At 38.4% G+C, this 19,637-nt stretch overlaps 4 protein-coding genes across 4 annotated transcripts; 2 read left to right on the top strand and 2 right to left on the bottom strand.

The window, feature by feature from the left end:
* The first annotated feature begins 7 nt into the window (after nt 1-7).
* LOC6500279 (205 kDa microtubule-associated protein) lies at nt 8-12,568 on the top strand. Its single transcript, XM_001952848.4, has 2 exons — nt 8-2,300; nt 9,697-12,568. The coding sequence occupies exons 1-2, from the start codon at nt 492-494 to the stop codon at nt 11,554-11,556; spliced, it is 3,669 nt and encodes a 1,222-aa protein (XP_001952883.1). The 5' UTR covers nt 8-491; the 3' UTR covers nt 11,557-12,568.
* On the bottom strand, nt 12,056-15,864 carry LOC6500283 (DNA-binding protein modulo). Its single transcript, XM_001952847.4, has 4 exons — nt 15,623-15,864; nt 15,197-15,521; nt 14,380-15,111; nt 12,056-14,314 (listed from the first exon to the last, which is right to left on the bottom strand). The coding sequence occupies exons 1-4, from the start codon at nt 15,857-15,859 to the stop codon at nt 13,980-13,982; spliced, it is 1,629 nt and encodes a 542-aa protein (XP_001952882.1). The 5' UTR covers nt 15,860-15,864; the 3' UTR covers nt 12,056-13,979.
* LOC6500282 (RNA-binding protein 34) lies at nt 15,796-17,650 on the bottom strand. Its single transcript, XM_001952845.4, has 3 exons — nt 17,282-17,650; nt 16,844-17,224; nt 15,796-16,787 (listed from the first exon to the last, which is right to left on the bottom strand). The coding sequence occupies exons 1-3, from the start codon at nt 17,589-17,591 to the stop codon at nt 16,315-16,317; spliced, it is 1,164 nt and encodes a 387-aa protein (XP_001952880.2). The 5' UTR covers nt 17,592-17,650; the 3' UTR covers nt 15,796-16,314.
* Nucleotides 17,651-17,715: 65 nt separating this feature from the next.
* LOC6500280 lies at nt 17,716-18,815 on the top strand. The gene is made up of 2 exons (XM_001952846.4): nt 17,716-18,020; nt 18,076-18,815. The coding sequence occupies exons 1-2, from the start codon at nt 17,805-17,807 to the stop codon at nt 18,529-18,531; spliced, it is 672 nt and encodes a 223-aa protein (XP_001952881.1). The 5' UTR covers nt 17,716-17,804; the 3' UTR covers nt 18,532-18,815.
* Nucleotides 18,816-19,637: the final 822 nt, after the last annotated feature.

Below are 19,637 nucleotides of genomic sequence, written 5' to 3'. Positions count from 1 at the left end.
GCTTTGTGCCTGCTGGCTGGTCACACTGTGGATTTTTCTTTCAAAGCTGAACGTTCGTGTTGCGCTAAAACCGCTTGGGTCGCGAATAATTTGAAAAGCTCTGCAAACAGAAACTAATAAGTCGGCAAAGTTAACTGATAGCTGCCTGTGAGTTTGAAAAGGCGACTTGAAAGGTTAACTACGCGTCGAGCAGTACACTCTTACATTTTGATTCTGTCAAGGAAAGGACAAAGCAAAAGTCGCAGGACAAGCGAAAATCGTTGCTGACTGACTCTCTTGTGTCTACTTGTGCCTCTTTTTTCGCTGCTTACTGCTGCGTTTGTGTGAGTCCGTGTGGCTGCGTCGGATTTGCTTGTGTGTGTTTTTTGCGAGAATCTGCAAGAGGCAACGCCGAAAAAGAAACGAAAAACTGAGAAATAAAACGCAGTGGTGAATCACAAGCTGAATCATCTTTACAGTACTTGCTTCTGTGCGTCAAGAAAAACACCAAGATGGAGCACCAGGAGGACAACGCTCGTTTCGAAAATTATTTGGAAAATCGCCTGGCAGAGAATCTGCAGATATCCGGTGTCGCCGGCGAAAATCAGCACTTGGCGAATCTTGCCGCTAGTGAACTCGCGGCGTCGGCCGACATCGCGTCGTCCAAATCAGATCAGAGAGATGAGGACGACGAGTGGAAGTACATACATGAGGTGCAGCAAAGTGAGAAGCTTCAACAGCAGAAACATCAAACTCTGGATGCCGGCAACGGGTATAGCTCCCACCCTGAAGATGTGATTGTTGGCATTGGTAATGGTGCATCTGCCGGATTCATATACGAGGAAGAGGATGTGGAGGTGATTAAGAACGACGGCGACTTCTCAACAAATTCAAACACCACCACTTCCACGGGCGAAGTGGCCCTTAAAGGAGAGCATGCTTTCGTGGAAACCGAGGAAGTTCCAGAACAGCAGCAGCAGGAGATACTACAATCTCCAGAACTCGGTCAAGAGGAAGAGGATGAGCAGAGTTCGGTTGCCACAACTTACGGTACCAGCAGTCTCAGCGAGACTAACCCTACTCCTCTGGACGAAGGGATGCCCGTAGCCCAACTGGCTGTCCAAAATCTAGACAGTTTTGAAGGAAAGGAAAATATGGAGCCTGTCGAACAGGAGGATAACTACTCCCAGCTCAATCCAAATGCCGTTGTATTCGTGCCGAGCTTTGGCTCTAAACCTGCCTCCCCCCTTCCCGCTGCGGATGTTCCAGTTTTTGGCCTAAATCATAGACAAATGCTAGGTGGTCCGTTGGATGATCTGGTGGCAGAGAGTCCGCGAAAGGGTTCCGCCAAGGATATCATGGATGCAATCGCTGTGCCCGATGAGCGCGAGTTTGACATTGAGGCCGACAAGCGCCCCCATGAACTGGAGCAGGATTCTGATGTTTTTGGCGAAGGAAATTTTGAGGAGCAGCTCCTAAATGGCGCCGGTTCTGCGAACCCATCTGAGCCGACCAATGTGATAGACCATGGTCCGGAGACCAGCGTAGATTTGGATGTATCGCTAGACCAAGTAACCACTGACGGTGACATCATGAAGCATTCGATTTATGGCGAACAAAACAATTCCATTGAGGATATTTTGAACTCCGTACAGCCTCTTCCAACTCAAACGGGCGATGAATTTATTGAGAAGGAGTCGCTGAACATTGAAGTAAAAGAGCTTGTCTCAAAGTCGCCGTCTACTGAAGAATTGCAGTTTCAGGAGGAGGCTACCCAAGGTTATGATCTTCAACAGCCTTTATTTCAAAAGCCACTTTGCGGAGCAGCAGACGAAGATCCCATGCAGGCTTCGTTTTATCTTGAAAACACATCCTCTGAAGCGCAAAACCAAGAGATGGACATACCGGTGGAGAGCTGCGAACCTTTTGCCCAGAATAGTTTCTTGTTGGATACAGGTGCCCCACAGCTGACTCCGCACACCGATGAGCCAATGGGCAACTTGGAACTCAACTCCCAACTAGCTGACATTGTAGATATTACGCCTTCTCCCCTTTCTCTTACCGAAGAGAAACATTTGGTCGAGAACACCAAGGAACTTGTAGAAGATGAGACCCAGAAAATTGAAATCGAGAAACCCGAACGTTTGGACCTTGGACTTAGTAAGGAGGACGAACCAGAGTTCAAGTTGGAGCTGGAGCAGCCAACTGAAATTGAAACTGAAAAGGATCTGGAGCAGGGCTTTGCTAAGGAAGACGATGAGCCAAAGCTAAATTTGGAGCCAAATGTGGTCGAGCTTGTTTCAGCTGGAGCGCCTCTGCAGGTAAGCGTCAAAAGAAGTAGGCGAGGAATTCGTTCGCTGGCAGTATGACTCATTCGATGTACCTAAAGTCAATGGAGCTCTTCATATCCGTGTAACTTGCTAAGCCATGAATTCAGTAAGTCCCTAGGTTCCAGTATAAGTTTCTGCCTTCTTTTAGCTAGCTCGAGTGTGTTTCCGCTACCCCCATATACCCTCCGAGATACTGTTCTCGCCTCACCTATATGGCGTAATATGAGAAATCATTAAATTTGTTTGTATACTCTTTTGTCTTTCCACTGGATCCTGGCAGTGCATGTGCAATGAGCTTCTCGCTCTCTTTACTATTTCACGGTTTCCATCCCCTTTTCTCAGGGTTCTCCCTGTCGTATGCGCCGACACAGGCGGCAGTCCTGTGGGTGGAAACGAAGCACAATTTGGATGGTACTTTTTGCCTTAGGATTGAACTTGTCTAAGGGCTCAAATAGGCCAAAAACCGGGCAGCGAATTATATTATTCATGTAGGAGGTTAACTTTGAACTAAGGAGTCGGGGTTCTACTACTTTCAACTTATTTGAGTGAATGGAAATCTACCAGAGGTCTGGGGTGTGTCCTTGTGAACGTCGTTGACTGTGCTGCCAGTACTTTATGCTGTCTCGGCCATGTTCTCGTCCTCGTTCATGGCCTCCCTTAGCTGTTTCGTTGCATTCGGGTGGGGATCGGGCAGAACTCGGGCAGTTTGTACACTTACGGGCGTCGCAGTGGCTTGATTTGGCTGGTCTGGGCGTGGTGCGGGCGCCTCGCGAGAGAACGAATGGGTATTGCTATGGGCATAAGACTCATTGAAGACTGAAGGAAGCAATAGCACCGCCTCCTCCCGCTACCTGTTCGATTTACTTTCCAATTGAGATCCCTGGTCACTGCGGTCAATGTATTTTATATACCCCATTGCAACTGTGGAGCTCTCTCATCTTTCTCTTTTCGTCTGCAATCTGCATGACCAGTAGCCACAACTATAACAGTAAATGGCGTTTTCGACTGTTGCAAGAGTTGGAAACCTTTTCGCTTGGTTGCAAATTCCAGCTCCAATGGAAACACAGACACGCTTTCATAATTACAAAAACAATAACACTACCAAGAAGAGAGAGACTCATAAACATACATACTACGTATGTACGTGGCTTTGACTTCGCTTAATTGGGTCATATACGGTTTTTCTTGCACATGTATGTACGTTTGTATGTACATACCATTTTTATTATTTGTTGCTTAATGCTTTTCTCTCTCGCTATGCTGTTTTTATTTTTGTGTTTCGTTCAATCGCTACTTCCTGTGGGAGTTTTGTCCCGCGAATAATTTACGCCCTACAACAAACTAGTTTCGAACAGCTGCCTCGCTGCTGCGGACTTGGCAACTGAAGCGTTGCCTTGTACATACGATGCTAACGAAGGAGTATGATGGCCTGTACCTTCCTTCCCATTTGCATCTTCATTAGGATTGTTTCCAATAATCAATTTGAAAACATAAACATGATGCCACCACAGCCGTCTGATATGGTATAGTTTTCTCCGGATAAATGGACTACGGGCAATAATAAATTTATCAAAAGAGATTGGCGCGCTCCGAATATGTACTGTATGTTATTTCTTCGGCATGCGTAATTTGCACTCAAATAACATTCGCTGCACTTTGGCTTGAGTCGCGTCTATCACGCAAATCACTGAATGTAGAAAATCAATCCTTATCTAAGGCATCGTAACAAATTGAACTGACAAACAAAATCATACTATAGATGCGAATCAGATTTGAAGACATACTTTACATATGTGGAAGTTGAGGCTGAGTCATGTTTGTATTCGTTTTCGGCACAGAAAGAGACAATGATTTACATATGTTCGAACCTAAGCTGAATAGAAAATACAAATTATTTTCAAAGTAATTACTAATGTTTTTCTTTAAAGTTTCAACCAAAAAGTTTTCACAATTCTGATTATAGTTGTAGATACATAGTTAAAATGAAAAGAGAAATGCGCGAGCCACACTATCGTATCCCCTCTTGTGTCCATGAATTTTTTTCACTTGCTGAGCCAATTGAGCTAATTTGTTATTTAAGTTCGTTCAATTTGGAGGGTGTTCGTGACTAAGCAGCCAAAAATAAAAATGCGTAGATAATAGTTTAACTTTAATATTTCTCATAAGCTCTAAAATAGCATATATTGTTCTGATAATTCTCAAATTGTTCTGATATTACTAAGCTATATAAGCAGACCCAAGCGTTCCTTGTTATTTCATCGTAAGTTGGGTGTGTTCTCTTGAAGGAAAAAATTTTTTTGTTGTAACTATTTCATTTTAAATTTTAAAAAAGGAACTCATTTTTATTCTCTATCAGACACTCCAATCTGAAAATAATTTTTTTCTGTGCAAAACTTGTTTGGTATCGTGGTTTCTTAGCTGCCCCAATATGGCTCCCAAAAGCAGTACAATTGCAGACTTGAGACGTTGGTATCTGGGTGAAATATAGTTATGTGTAGGTTGTCTTCGAGTTTTCTGCCAAAGAGTAAAGAACAAAACAAGAGGCTCAACTTTATACATCATAAATCGGGCGAAATAAAACAAGATCTAGTTTAAATCACTATTCTTCGTTAAAACTTTGTCGATAAAATGGCATGCCAAGTAAAACCAATATCCAAGGAAATTGCTTTAAATTAAAAATCTTGTTAGAACAAAGCCGTTTTTCGATCCTTTTAGTTTAGTGCGTATTCATAAGAATGCAAAATAGTCTGATGGAGCCAATTTAAAATTCTTTTTATATACACACAAGACAAAGATTATAATTCGATTCAAAAAATAAGTATTTTACAACTTCACCCAAGACGCTTTTGCAGCTGCATAATTTTGGCCCCTGGGGAGTTCAGATAGATGGGAGTCGAGGATGGCTCATGTCTCCTCTCCCGGAGTAAAAATAGACTTTAAATATAGCTGCTGCAGCTAATTAAATATATGCAGTTGCGTAAAATCTACTCAGAAATCCTGCTCAAAAACAATACTGGATGGCTTTAATTCAATTTCCTTTTCATGTTACTCCCTGAGTGCTTCCAAAATAATTATTATGACGTATTTTGTACATATTTGAATAAAAAGAAAGACATATCCATGAAACCTCGTCTAGGCCGTCGTTCAGGGTCTGAGAGGCCAATGCTAACGAACCCATTAAGTTGTGGAAGTAATGAGAACTGCTGGCCAGACCAACGTTCGTGAGCTGGCCAGTAGTCATAGTATATATGTACTTAGCCAGGTGTTTCATTCAGCATTTGTGCCATTAAAAATTTCTTTTGGTCTTCGCCAAGCTTGCTTGCTACTCGCTCTGTTCTATCTCATTTTTACTATTGTGTATAGTTTTCTCTTATTTTTTCCATTTTTTTTATCCATGGTCCCTTTTACGTGCCTTATGAAGAGTGTATAGACTGAAGTAAAGAAAACAGTCTAAATCGCATAAATAGCTCCTAGTTAAATTAAATACATACATGTAGGTACAAACCTTTTTTAAAATATAATGACTCTAAAAAGGAAAAATCAAATGGTACGTTTACATGGCCCACGAAGTTGGCTATAAGAACCATTCTTAACTTATTCTTCCCTGTAATTTATTAGATTATCGAATTGTTACCGTATTAAGCGAAAGCGTTTCCCAAAATCAAAATGGCCGATCCGTTCTCATGAAACCAAGAGAAAAATTTCGAGATATGTACCTTTCACCAAATCTTAGCTTTGTGGTCTCTTGCCAAGAGGGCAAATCCAATAGGAAGCCTAACCGAAACGGAACTTTGGCCTTATTTGAGAATTAATTTTCTTTCTGTATTGTTATACACCCATAACTGAACTTCACCCATCTGGAAAATTTTCGATGCCGTTAGTTTAAAGAGTAAAAAAAGCGACAATTGAACCACTGATAGTTTTGATTTGAGAAACGCACAAACATATATTTAACATTTGATTTGGTTTTCTGATAGTTGGTAAATAACTAACAAGGATAGCTTTTGATCTTTAATTCTAACTTGCTGAATACTAAAGGCTTGTTTTAACATTTGTAAGATCGCATAAGAAAAAGGAACATTGTGATACATAATTAGTATTTATAATTGTTATTATTGTACGTGTCAGTGGCGTGCACCAGCCGATGCAGGGGATCATTTTAGACTATAGTGGAAGCTCTTACGCGGCACTCTATGGCGTGTTTCTGGTGTTGCATGTTAGAGTAGTTTGCAGCCGCTGCGATTGGTCTTACTTTATTCTTTTTTATAAGTGTTATACATTATTTTTCATCATAATGGCGTTGGCATAGAAAACTTATGTTTCTTTTGTTATAGTTCACAGAAAACACCAAGGTCCCATATGCCATTGCATTATCTTCCATTCCGAATCAAAGGATTTTGTATGACTCCATATACAAGCCTTTAAGACTCTCAAGACATTTTTCCCATTTGCTAAAATTTTTTCACCAACTTATAAATAGAAATTACACAGACCCAACCCAAAAGTACACAGATGCACACAAAAAAACTTCGCATACTCGTTCGCATGCCTAATAAAACACAGGGAGGGGTATTTTCGCTTTATTTGGCATAGCTTTTAAAAATATTCGGGCTTCCACATACATATATCTAAAATATCACTGTGTGCAAAATTCATAGCTTTTAGGCATAGAGTCGAAAAATCAAGGGCAGATGTACAAATTTTATTTTTTAAAGAAGAGAATTTAATTATATTAAGCGAATGAAAAATAAATTTTTCTATGGATTATAAGGGACACTGTCTTTTTTTATGTTTGTCCACAAAAACACGAATGACCTAAGATCTAAGATATTTTAGGCCTGACTACCGTATTCTTTCAAATTCATAAACGCTCATTCCATTTTCGAGCAAAAGAGCTTCCTGTTCAATCTTCCTTTCAGAATTTTAACGAGCCATAAGCTCTTTCTGTAAAATGTAGAATGTTGGGAAAAAGTTACGGCGAAGTAAAGACTGTCATATGTACTAGACCACGTATCCCTTTAATAAAAAAAATTATAAAAGAGAAAATAAATAAAAAGCCATTAAAAAATGGGTTTCTTAACCCTCTAAGACTTAAGCATGCCTGAAGGCACGTATTTTTTTTGAGGTTAAAAAATAAAATTACAGCTTTTCAATTGTTTAAGAGCTTCGGAGCTCTTCAAAGATGAGACTAATAATTTTATGTGCCTTTTACCAACCGCCAAAAATTATTTAAACGATTGAAAAGTTCTTAATTTATTTGTTACGGCCAAAAACGTGATACGTGCCTTCAGGCAACTTTGGCTTAGAGGGTTAAAAAAAACAAAACAGGCCCTGGTTTACCACCTGGCTTTTCTCTCAAAAATGGATGGTAACCTGTTCGTAACTTATTTATTTTGTAATTTTAAAAGAAAATTTCGCACGTCTGCGTTCGCCCACTGTAGATAGTTGATGTCACCGTCGTATTTTTACTGCTTTTTCGACCAGCTAATTCATTCACCGGACCACGCAATCACAACCACATAGGAAAGACAGCGATAGCGACTTTGCCGCCTTGTTGGGCAAATCAATGAGTGCACCGCCTAATGTCTCGCAAGTGAAATTAGAATGTAAATACTCATTTGGCTGTCTTCCAACCAGGATGAGAAAGTAGGAGCACTTTGATGAATGTTTTAGATGAAAAAGAAAAGAAGTCGGCATCTCTCGATTCCTAATCAATATCTAAAATTTGGCTAAAAGTGCATTAACTTCGATTTTTGGGACCAAGTAAATGAACATCTACCATCATAAATATAAAAGATATTCCACTTTATTCCGACGTTAGTTATATCCCATTCATATTTGTTTCGACATGTTTACATATTATAGGGTTAAAGATGACTCCATCAGAAGGTTGCCCCTTTTTAGACACAATTGTAATGCCCCCGCTTGGGAAATAGGTACATAAAACATATATTTACAATACATTTTTGGGTTGGAAAATATGTCTCTGCCCTCTTCTAAGACATCAAACCTTACTTAAAGACGTGTGAATACACCGATTTTTGTCTTGTCTTTTGCACTTGTAAACTTCTTCGTAGTTTAAAGTTTAAGTTTTAAGCCCTACTACGCTTGAGCAACAGCAAATGGAAGCCCGATACACTGCGAAAAATTATTTTTATCTAAAAACAAGATACATATTTTTCTTATTTTCACGTACATTTTTGTGAAAATAATATTCTGTAGAATCCACTTTTATTTATATTTTTCTTCTCTCGTTTTTGCTATAACTTTTTCTGCCCCACCCGAAACTTCGCAAAGAGCTAAAAGTGTAAAATAGGCAAACAAGAATAAGAAATAAGAAAAGGGGAGTCAGTCGACTAGGAGAGAATCTGAGAGAAAAAAACTGGGAACGGCCAGTGACTGATGCCAAATGGCCCCCACTGAAGCATTTACTGGTCACTGACATTTTAAAGGTTTAGAGAACTTTGTTCGTGTTTCTTTGCAGTGATTTTCTTAGTAGAGAAAAAGTGAAGGGAAAATCTACCTCAGCATACTCTCCATCTACTTTTCTATCCCAAAAGTCATTTCGGAGCCATTCCAATCTCTATTAGGACCATCAAAATTCTGCTTGGACGGCGTCCCCATCATTACCTATGGGTTTTCCCTCCATTTTATGTGGTTATGCTGCTGAATTTTTCGTTTTTTAACAAACCTTTCGCTGAGGTAAAAGTTTAAGAAAGTCGACGTCAATCGAGGCTTTATGTGTGTCGAATTTGTATCAGTAGGGTATCTACCTGCAGTTCGTTTAAGGTATTTCGATCAAGGATCAGATGCAAATTGGCCAAGAAATCGGTTTGGTTTGGGACCAAAATGGAAATGCTGGATTTTACGATGGGTTTCATGAGAAAATTTTGAAAAATATGGGCCCAAAATTTGGTTGTCAGTTTTTGATGGAGATTGAAGGGGAATGTTAATACAATTCATTAAAGGTGTTCCGCTCAAGGATCGGATGCAAATTGGCCAAGAAATGGGCTTGGTTTGGAGCCAAAATGGAAATCCTGGATTCTACAAGGCCATAAAGGCCATATAAGCCATTACCATGCATTTCCGAACTTTCAAGGGAGCCCATGCGAAAAATTAACATAAAAGTTAAATAATAATTTGATCGGAGGCTTTAACCTCGTAATGCGTTATTTAGGTGGCATCGGTAATTAGTTTTGCAGAACACATTTTTAGTATTTCATTATTTTATACAACTAGGGATCGAAAGTGTGCTAAAGATTTTGGGTAAAGAATCTCCTTTGAGAAAAGAATGACCAAAACAGGCCATCGCCAAGTTATGCGAATTCCTTAAGCTTCTTTGTATTATTGACAATAAATCAAAATCACTAACGCTTTAATTCTTTAGGAGGAGTCGTACGCTGCACCTAACGCAGCTTCTGGCAACATAGCTCAACACGAAGATGCATTGTCTCCAGCATCCCAAGGAATCAATCCTTTTGCTCAGCCTTTTACGCCCGCATACGCGCACTTATCTCATAAGGAATTTGAGGGAATCGAGCCCGAGGAGGTGTCAAATATCGTGGAAGAGAGTCAGCTATTGAATGCTGATGCACCCAAATATGATGAACTTCAACTGCAGGAGGAGCTTGTGGAGGAAGAATTCACTGCCAATCCTGGCTACGCATCTACAAACTTAGATTTTGGCCAAAATATCGCTTCAGATGCACTAGAACATAAAGTGGAAACGCATACAGCCGTGGATGAGCCACTATCAACAACGACCGTGTCGGATAACTTATTCAATTCCACTTCACTTTTGCCAGCAACCACTGATGCGGACCCACCAGTAGTTGCTCTTCAGAAGGAAGAGCTGTTCGAGCGAGAGGACCAACAAGGATTTGTTCCAGTTAAGCCAGAACCCATTGATTCTGCGGATAAACTTCCCACTGCGGTTGAAGTAGCTTTACCGTCTAATGAATCTGATTTACAAACAAACAAGAAGCAAGAGGAAGAAAAAGCAGCTATCTCGACCAATACGACTGAAGCCAACATCAAGGGCAAACCAAGCTCTGCAGATGCGAAAAAACCAGCAATAAAAACGGTTGCCAAGCCAAAACCATCGGTTAGTCTTTCTACTAATAAAAAAGATAGTGCTGCGATTCCCGCTTCAGGAGCAACGAAAGTAGCTACTGCTCGCCCTCGGACGGCACCAGCAGCCGGAAAAACTACTATTGGAGTCAATAAGCCTTCGTCAGCAGGATTAACTACAGCCACAAGAAAACCACTCAGCAGCAATGCAGCACCCAATGCGAAAGGCATGCCCAAGGCAAATTTGACTAGCACACGGCCCGCCACTGCGCCACTAAATAAACCAAGTGTGTCAGCTAAAACAATAGTCAATAAACAAGGTGCGAATGGATCGACAACTGGAGGATCAGTTTCGGCATCTGGAGCCAGGGCACCTGTTCGGGCCCGCCCAATGACGTCAGCTCCAAAGTCAGCTACCAGCGCATCGTCCGCTGAAGATGGGCCAAACAGTTTAACCCGAAAAGTGGCATCTGCCAATGCAGCTGGACCGAAACCTCGGTTGATGGTCGCCCCACCGGCTACTGCTAAGCCGAAGGCGTCACCGCCCCGAAGCGCTATCAGCGCAGTACGCAAAGCTACCCCATCAAATGGGACTTCAATTTCAGCTCGCAGTCCTACTAAGCCGGCATCCAATGGAGTGGGGAGAACTAGCACCTCAACCATTACAACCAGTACCACTATTACGAAAACTTTCACAGCTCGGCCAGCTCCTAAGTCTACACACTCAATAAGTTCCACCAGCACCAGTCAGGGAAGCACAGCCCGGCGACCCTTAGGCGCTGCGACAGCCACTGCTCCGAGGAAGTTATCACCTTTAAAGCCAACTACCGCTTCTACAAAAGCCTCGCCCCTTAAATCCTCAACTACGCCCCTTAGATCCTCAACTACACCCCTTAAATCAAAAACCAAAGAATCCATCCCGACTAAACCATCACCAGCTGAACAGAAAATTCGCAAGAGTACTTCTATAAAGGGTGCTACATCCAAAAAGGCTGAAGAAGTGCCTCCATTATCCGAGGCAACAGTTTCCACCAATGGCGGCACAAAGGAGGAAGTCACTACCGAACAAAATGGAAGCGGTCCCCACCAAGTGGGTGGATCACACCAAATTGTCGAACAACAGGATCAGCCAGTTCTTCCAATTGAAACCGTTCAAGTTTCTCTTCTTGAATTTTAAAGCATCAGACCCCGACGAACTACGATTGCTTTGCCAATATTTATGTTGGGGTGAAGTGTTTAGATGAAACAAAATAAAACGAAACGAAACGAACAAAAACAAAATATTTAGGTCACGGTACCCAATACTACTTAAAAAACCATTAAACCGATCGGTATATAATTTGGAACTTTTGTGTTACTTTTTAAGAGAATCGAAATGGATATGTAACCTTGTGCTGTTTTTATATTTCTCCCTCATATAAACTTGTTTTATTTTATATGGTTCCTTATGCTCCGTTATATTTGCTTATTGCACCTTAAATAACCTTTTTATTTTGTCGATGGCTTTTTAGCAAAGCGTGTGTTTAAATTCAGAGAAAAAAAAAATTTTTCATTTCACTTTTAATAAAATATACCATACCAGTAAATGACAAGAATTGTATTCATAAAATAAGACGAAGACTACAAAACGGAACAAAAATTGTCATGTCATGAGAACAAACTCAATCCAATTTATCTGTAGTATTAGCCAACGTTTAAAAACGTAACTAAAACCAAACAAAAAATCAAAAAAAAAAACTAAAACTAATTCAATATAAGAGCAACAAATGTGCGCAGCTGAAGAAACAGTAGACTGCTATTAGACAAGAAAAACTGTATTAATTTGTATATCCTTTTTTCGGGGCAATTCACTTTGGAAATATATAATTTATATTTTTTTCAATCGCTTTCAAAATTGAAGAGAAATGTACTCTTATAATCGAATCCCAGTGCATAATTATAAATCGAAAAATCCGTTTACCATTACCATTTTAAAAAGCATGTTTATTTAAAGTTTCTTAAACCACAAAGAATCTGCTTCTATTGATAATTTGTTAATAATTTCACAGGTATGAAATTAAAATCAAGTACGGTCAAAAAACTGTTAAAGCAACTCAAAAACCTTAATTTTTTACTATTTCTTTATAATTATTTATACTAAAAAAGATATTATGTATTAAAATTAAAAATACGAAAAAAACTAAAACATATTTGCAATTTATTGTTTTTGTTTTATTTTTTATTATGTTTTATTCGGACATTCTAATATAGACGCTTTGTTTTTGTGGAGAGTCACACAAAATCTTCAAAAAATCGAATTTATTGTCCTGAAAACTCAATAAGGACTGCTTAAAAATGCGTGGATAATTTAAGTGATTAAGTTTTCCAAAGTTAAAGTTTATCTACATGTATTTACGATCAGAATTACTCCGCGCATTATAGTTGTCCCATTTAAAACGTTAGTTAAAGTTTTGCCTTCATCCCGCTCTAGTGCCCTACATTTTCTTTTGCCTTATTATAATAATTATTGGTAATTTATAAAATAGCATACTACGAAAGATATATTGATTATATAAGTGTCTAAAACAATGAGAAAAGATTAAAAAAAATGTTTAGCTTCGGACAACATTACCCTGGCTTTAGGCCAATATTACGGATTAGTGGACACCATAATTATTGTCGTCTCGTTAAAAGAAGCAGACTGATGGATTCATAATCTATTCTCAGTATGGAGTGTGGGAGAGAGTATGTATCTTGGACTTATCTTCCGCAAGTTAAATATATACCAATCAATGGCTTTTTTATGTCATTTGATATTTCACTTTTATAAGCGTTTACTATTAATTTTACATACAATTCTGTTTTTTCATTTTAATAAACAACATAAAATGAAAGCAGAATGGCTTGAAAAATATATACAGATACGTCATACATACAGTAAATAAAATATTCGTATATCTTGGTATATGTCTCGTAAGCAGATATATAGATAATGACAAGAAAACGCAAAAAAAAAGACATCAAAGCATTTACTAAAAAAATATTATCAATAAATGTTAAATATATAAACCAAATCATCCAAAGTTTGTTGTTAATTTTATGTGTTGTCTTTTTAGGAAATGCAGGAGCATTAATTGCTTAATCCATCAATCACCTTTTTTAATTTCCATTGTCTTATATTTTTACAAACACGGTTTTTCAATGTAGAAATTGTGGGGCTCAGCCCATTGCTTTCTATATGATTGATACTTTGTAAAGTAGTATTATTTTATTTACGATTCATAAAATATTAATTTTTTTTGTCACAAATAATTTCATTTCCCCAATATGCTGGCTCTGTCCTTAATGTAGATACTGATCTTCCTTAAAATGTTATGCAAATATTATATATTTGCATACCACAACTCCCCTAAACAAAGTTCCAATTTTAATTCAATTTTTATTAAGGGTCGCGCTTTTATTTAAATAAAAATGATAAATTTATCATTAATTTTAACAAATTCTTAATGAATTTTTTATAAGCACTTCGTTAATGGAAACTTAAATACTAGATTGAAAGTGGTAACACTTTTATCCATTATGATACGACGATTTTAAAAATAATGTAGTTAGTAAAACACCCTAAAACTTCTTGGCCTTCTTTGCGAACGGCTTAGCGTACTTGTTTGGATGTGGGCGCTTATTGAAAGTCTTCTGTCCAAACTTGTTTGTGTTGTGAAACTTCGGTGGGCCACCGACTAATTTAGAGCCATACTTTTTCAAGGTTGTGTGCTTAAGCTGCGAGTTCGGTTCGATAAAAATATGATGTTTTTTGATAATGTGCTCGTTGAGTAGAAAAGATTTACAATAACCATCTTCGGTTGCGAATTTGACCAAGGCCCTGGTTTTAAACATCGTCACATTTTCGATCTCGCCGCTCTTTTCAAACACTTCTCGAAGATCACTTTCAGTGGCATCTGCATGAATGAAGATGACATTTAATAAACCATATGGTAGAAAAATGATAATTGCCAACACTCACCTTTGGCTAAATTTGTGATCAAAATGGTCTTATTAGAACGGTCGAATCGCGACACTTTTAATACCAGATTATCAACAGTCGTTCCGTTTAGTTGGTTTAAAGCCTTTATTGTAGATTCTGGCTGCTTGTAGGTGACAAACGCTAGGACAGTATTGCTGCACACAACTTCGACGTAATCGAGATCACCAAACTTCTTGCAGATCTTTTCAATTGCATCGGTGCTATACGACTCATGTTTGCCTACATTCTCGAGGACCAAAGTGAGTTCTGAAGTCTTCACAGCCTTTTCCCAGAATGCATACGGCCGCACAGTGATAAATCGGGAGAAAAACTCAGTGCTGTGCAGCTTGAGAGCCTTGGGAACATCGTCAATAGACTTAAAACGTATATATGCTTTCGGATTGTAGCGGTTTGCTGTTATATTCGCGAACTCCACTTCCCCAACTTTTTCAAAAAAGGTTTTTAAATCTTCTGTGCTAACCTTACTACCAAACAAGCCAACTATTACTGTACGACTGTTTAAATCTGAATTGTCTCGCGATAACGTAACGTTCAGAACCTTACCACCCAAAGTCAAAGCCTTGGGTTTAGCTGCCAGGGCAGCAGCAGCGCCTGCAGCGGTCTCAAAAGCAATGAAAGCCGCGTTTCCACCAGCCTTGTTCTTGATGCGGTGCACGGTTGTAATCGGACCGAATTTGGTGAATAAGGCAACCACGTCCACGTGCCTAAAATCTGTAAAATGTTTTGATATTTTCGTTTTTTAATTGAAATTATGAGTAAATCTTTAAAATATTTTAATTTTTTATTAATTGCTCACCATTTCCGAAGTTATTTACGAAAATAATCTGATTTTTTGGTGTAGTTAATGGTGGCGGTCCTGCCGGTATTCTAGGAATGCCTTCTTTTTTTCCCGCTTTCTTATCGCTTTTGCTGTCTTTCTTGGCAATGAGCTCCTCGGTGGGTGGCTCATCATTGTCTTCGTCGGAATCGTCTTCCCCTGCCACAACCGTGCTTTTCACTTGGCCAGGTTCAATCTCATCGTCACCGTCCTCTTCATCCTCATCCTCATCTTCATCGTCCTCACTGTCGACTTCATCATCTTCCTCTGCTTCCTCGTCGATTAAGTCAGAGACACCTTCAGGCTTAAATAATAATGAAACACGTTTTAGGACAACAAACCTAACCAATATTGCAGTCAACCCTTTCGACAAAAGGGCCATTTGTTCCAATTTCGCACACATACCTCCGAGTCGCTCTCATTTTCATTTTGGGGCACACTTTCTTCATCGGTGTCTGACTCCTCCTCGCTGGAATGAGGAACCTCCTTAACAGGCTTTTTTGATTTCTTGTTTGGAATCTGGGGGACCAGTTTTGCTTCCTCCACCTTAGCTCCGCGCTTTGCCGCTACTTTTTTAATGCCATTTGCTCCTTTATTGTTCGTTTCTGTTGCGGTTACGACTGAGTTCTTTTTCAATGCCATGATATTATTTTCTTTTATAGTGAAAAGTTATTATCCGAAATATAATTGGCGACTGTCAAAAAACGCGTGTTTCGATCGGGAAGACGCACGTGGAAAGATAGAACAAGATGTACAAATAGTGTTGATATGGCAAAAAAAAATGTTTTTTTTTAATATTTTCACACTGGTCTCACTAATTCTTTGCAACACTGTTTTTCGGGCTGGGCAGCACTAATGCACCTGAATCAAACATTACGCCAAATTTAAATGGCTGTACAATTTAAAATAACCGTCTATTCTCATTAAATTCTCCCATTTACAGCTTTTATTGAATAAGGAACCGCTCGCCGCATGAAGCACAAGAAGGCTTCTACGTATGTAAAACCGACGTGTTAAAAATGTTCTGTTCGAAGATATTTAATTAAGTCAAACTTTTTAATGGCATTATTTTATTTTTAAACATAGCTACAAGCATTTTAATTCTTTATTTTTGGAGCTATTTTTTTTGCCAGATCGTTTAGGCGATGATTTTTCTTTTTCCTAGGGCTCTTAGCTTTCGTAACTGAGCCTACCTTGACACCTCGATAATTCGACTTTTTTTGCTGGCCTTCATTAGCCTGCTTGATATTATTATTTTTCTGCTTTTTATCCAACCTTTTCTTCGCTCCCTCTGAATTTCGCCGTTTGTTCTCTGATTTGACAGACGTCGATGAAGCAGCGTCGCGTTTTTGCTTAGCGCCCAATTTTTTGTTCAAATAACGTTCTACATTAATAGGCCTATCATCTAAAAGGGTTTGATTTAGTTCCAAGGCTAGGCCAACGGAGTCTGAATTTTTAAAACAGACATATGCCACGCCCTTGCAGCCCTTTTCGCCGTCGCGAAGGCAACGGATATAGTCAATAACTCCACAGCTTGAAAAAATGTCGTGTAACATTTTTTCGTTGGTAGCTAAAATCCATGGAACGATTAGAAAACAGAATATAATGAGCAAAGAACTATCTTACAGTATTTAAGGTTTCCAACAAAAACGGTGTTCTTTGAATCTCCTTCATTAACTTCTTCGGACCCATCTCTTTTAACTTTTTTTGCTGGTGTTACTCTCAGGTGGTTGTCTTTAAATTCGAAACCGTTCAAGGCTAATGCACTCTCGGCAATTTGGGGAGTTTGGAGCACAACATATGCGTTTAAAGAGCCCGCTTCTTTACGCTGCTTGTGTTTAAAAAGTTGCTTTCCTCCGGCAGTTCTCAGCCTTATCGATTGGACAACGCCATAGGGTTGAAATAGTCGTACTAATTGTACTCTCTTAGTGTTAATAGGCAAATTTCCTACAAAAACTGTGGCTTCATCTGTGGCAGGGTCCCGTTTGTATTCCTTTTTTATAACATCTGTTAAAAAAAAATTTAATAATCAGAAATTATGTTTAATAAGGAGTTCATACGTGCCTGGCTTCTCTGGAATAACGCCTTTTACATTAATGTTATTTTTTAACTTATTTTGCTGCTTTTTCAATTTTTGGGCTTGTTTTTTAGCCTTCTTTTTCGTTATCTTGGCCATGTCTTTTGCCGACAAATTATTTGGTCTATCCGTAACCACAGATTTAGAATGGGTTTCTGCTATTTTACCCGTTCCGTTGTTAGTATTTTGCTTTGGCGTTTTCCTTGGGCTTAGCTTTGAGTCCATCTTAGGCATTATACGTTCCGTTTTTTGATAAATTTTTGTTTTTCGCGTGTTTGTCAGTTTATATATTATCATCTGTTGATTCACGTGTAGGGTTGTTGATTATCTAAACATCCAACTATCGAATTGATAGTCTAGGTATCTTGAGTTCGTATTTTAATTGCGTTTGTTAGTATTTTTAGTATTTTTGTATCGATAAATGGTAGTTGGCGTCTGAAACGCATTGTTATTGTCATCTCTATTGCGTTTGTAGTGAAATTTCCTATATTTTGTTCTATTTCTTGCAACATGAAAGTTTATAAACAAAAGCTACGAGATGTTTGGCTTCAGATGCCAGAATTTAAACCATGGTTGCGCCGTGACCCAGATGACTCATATAGAGCGCATTGTAAGTTCTGCAAGTGCGGCGTCAACACTAAGATCTGCGATTTGCGAGCCCATGCGCTGACGAAAAAACACATAAAACGGAGCTTAGAACTAGGCATAGAAATTAAACCTAATCTGGTATGTAAAGCCTGTCCTTCAACGCTACCACAAGCTAATAGTTTATTTTCTTTAGAACGATCTGGACGAGACATCCGAAGGCCTGTCCTATAACTCCAACACCCAATATAAGATTAAAACTAAGCCTGCGACAATTAAGCGAGAGAAGCCAAGAACATCAGATACTGTCAGTAAATCTCAGACATCCCTAGATTACGAGCAAATTATTGAAAATCTAGCACTCTACGAGCCCGAGCAGGTTATGTTCTCCAATTGTTTATTAACTGGGACGGAGCAAATTATTGAAGAAGAGGGCGAGGTACCATCGGGTGCCATATTTGATGAAGAGATGATCAACAAGGCGGTAGCTAATGCCCTTAGGAACCAAAAGGATTCACCGCAGATTTTTGGCGATTTTGTGGCGGACCGACTGCGCCATATGAACAACGATGCCTCCGAGTTCGCCAAAGATAAAATTATGAAAATTTTGCTTGAGGCAGCTTCTATCGATAGAGCTCCTACATACAATTAAACGGAACTTACATTAAGTTAAATAACAAAGCAATCTTTTCATTTGAGGATGTTTAGCAATTATGTATATTCAGACAGTTTCAGTAATTTAAAATTTTATGCAATTAATAAAGCCTTTTATTATTATTGCAGATTGTATTATATTTTTGTGAAACGCAGTGAAGCAAACTTCCCAAACTATGTAGACTAAATGTGTAGTATATAATGGCCTTTTGTTTGTATATTCAGGAAGTTCAAATTTTTAATTTTATGCTCTAAATAAACCCTTTTATCATTATTACTGAAGATATTATATTTTTGTGCAACGCAGTAAACCAATCTTCCCCAACTATATAAAGTAAATATAGTGCAATCGACGTTTCCCATTTTGTTTATATGTAAATAAGTACACTGAACTAAAATTCGCCTTCACTGTTCCTAATTATATTCAAACAAAAATTTTAAGTTTTTATATAATAGAAGAGGCATTTCCTTTATTTGATAAACACAAAAAAAACTTTTCATATTTACAATTAAAAAGTTTGGCTTTTCTTTTTGACAAACCTTTTTATGTTTTCATTATAGTTTAAGGAGTTACTTGGGCTTCGTTGCATCGAAAAATAATTCATTTATTTAATTTCTGAAAGATCCAAACTTGTAAGTCTATCCGAGTAATACTTTCGGAGATAAATCCAAACACGCCCCTTTAATCCAGCTTTATTAAGCTATAAATTGGATCTTATATAGTTGATTCTCATGAGAGTTTCATTATCAAATACATTTTCTAATAAAAAAAATTTATAATAAATGACAGCTATAGGGTGTAAGTGATATTCGGAGGGTCGGATATGTTCCCTTCACTGTGTTTCACACTTTTGAAAGAAATTTTCGTACCCTCTGCAAGGAAATGAAAGACAAAATGATAAAAAGGAAAGATAACTTTGGGATCCAAAGTTAACAAAGTTGATATTAAGGGTTTTTCTCCTTATTTCTGCCGAAATTTTTTAAAATATAAAAATTTATTGCGCGAAAATTAAAAAGTTTTATAGTTTCTGCTTTTTTTTTTGATTATTCGTTAGGTTTCATTAATTGGAAAAACAATTTTCTATTTTCAAAAAATGAAAACAT

The sequence above is a fragment of the Drosophila ananassae genome, chromosome 2L, assembly GCF_017639315.1.
Source record: "Drosophila ananassae strain 14024-0371.13 chromosome 2L, ASM1763931v2, whole genome shotgun sequence".
Lineage (NCBI taxonomy): Eukaryota > Metazoa > Arthropoda > Insecta > Diptera > Drosophilidae > Drosophila > Drosophila ananassae.
The sequence above is the reverse complement of the archived record's forward strand: the minus strand, read 5'-3'. Positions and strand labels throughout refer to the sequence as shown.

Bases quoted from the DNA above. Each gene is read 5' to 3' on its own strand.
- LOC6500279 (XM_001952848.4), top strand. From the start codon at position 492: ATGGAGCACCAGGAGGACAACGCTCGTTTCGAAAATTATTTGGAAAAT. The intron at 2,301-9,696 runs GTAAGCGTCAAA...TTAATTCTTTAG, and splicing joins CAGCTGGAGCGCCTCTGCAG to GAGGAGTCGTACGCTGCACC.
- LOC6500280 (XM_001952846.4), top strand. From the start codon at position 17,805: ATGAAAGTTTATAAACAAAAGCTACGAGATGTTTGGCTTCAGATGCCA. The intron at 18,021-18,075 runs GTATGTAAAGCC...TATTTTCTTTAG, and splicing joins TAGAAATTAAACCTAATCTG to AACGATCTGGACGAGACATC.
- LOC6500282 (XM_001952845.4), bottom strand. From the start codon at position 17,591: ATGATAATATATAAACTGACAAACACGCGAAAAACAAAAATTTATCAA. The intron at 17,225-17,281 runs GCACGTATGAAC...TTTTTTTAACAG, and splicing joins CGTTATTCCAGAGAAGCCAG to ATGTTATAAAAAAGGAATAC. The intron at 16,788-16,843 runs GTAAGATAGTTC...CATGGATTTTAG, and splicing joins TGTTGGAAACCTTAAATACT to CTACCAACGAAAAAATGTTA.
- LOC6500283 (XM_001952847.4), bottom strand. From the start codon at position 15,859: ATGGCATTGAAAAAGAACTCAGTCGTAACCGCAACAGAAACGAACAAT. The intron at 15,522-15,622 runs GTATGTGTGCGA...TTATTATTTAAG, and splicing joins AAAATGAGAGCGACTCGGAG to CCTGAAGGTGTCTCTGACTT. The intron at 15,112-15,196 runs GTGAGCAATTAA...AACATTTTACAG, and splicing joins CGTAAATAACTTCGGAAATG to ATTTTAGGCACGTGGACGTG.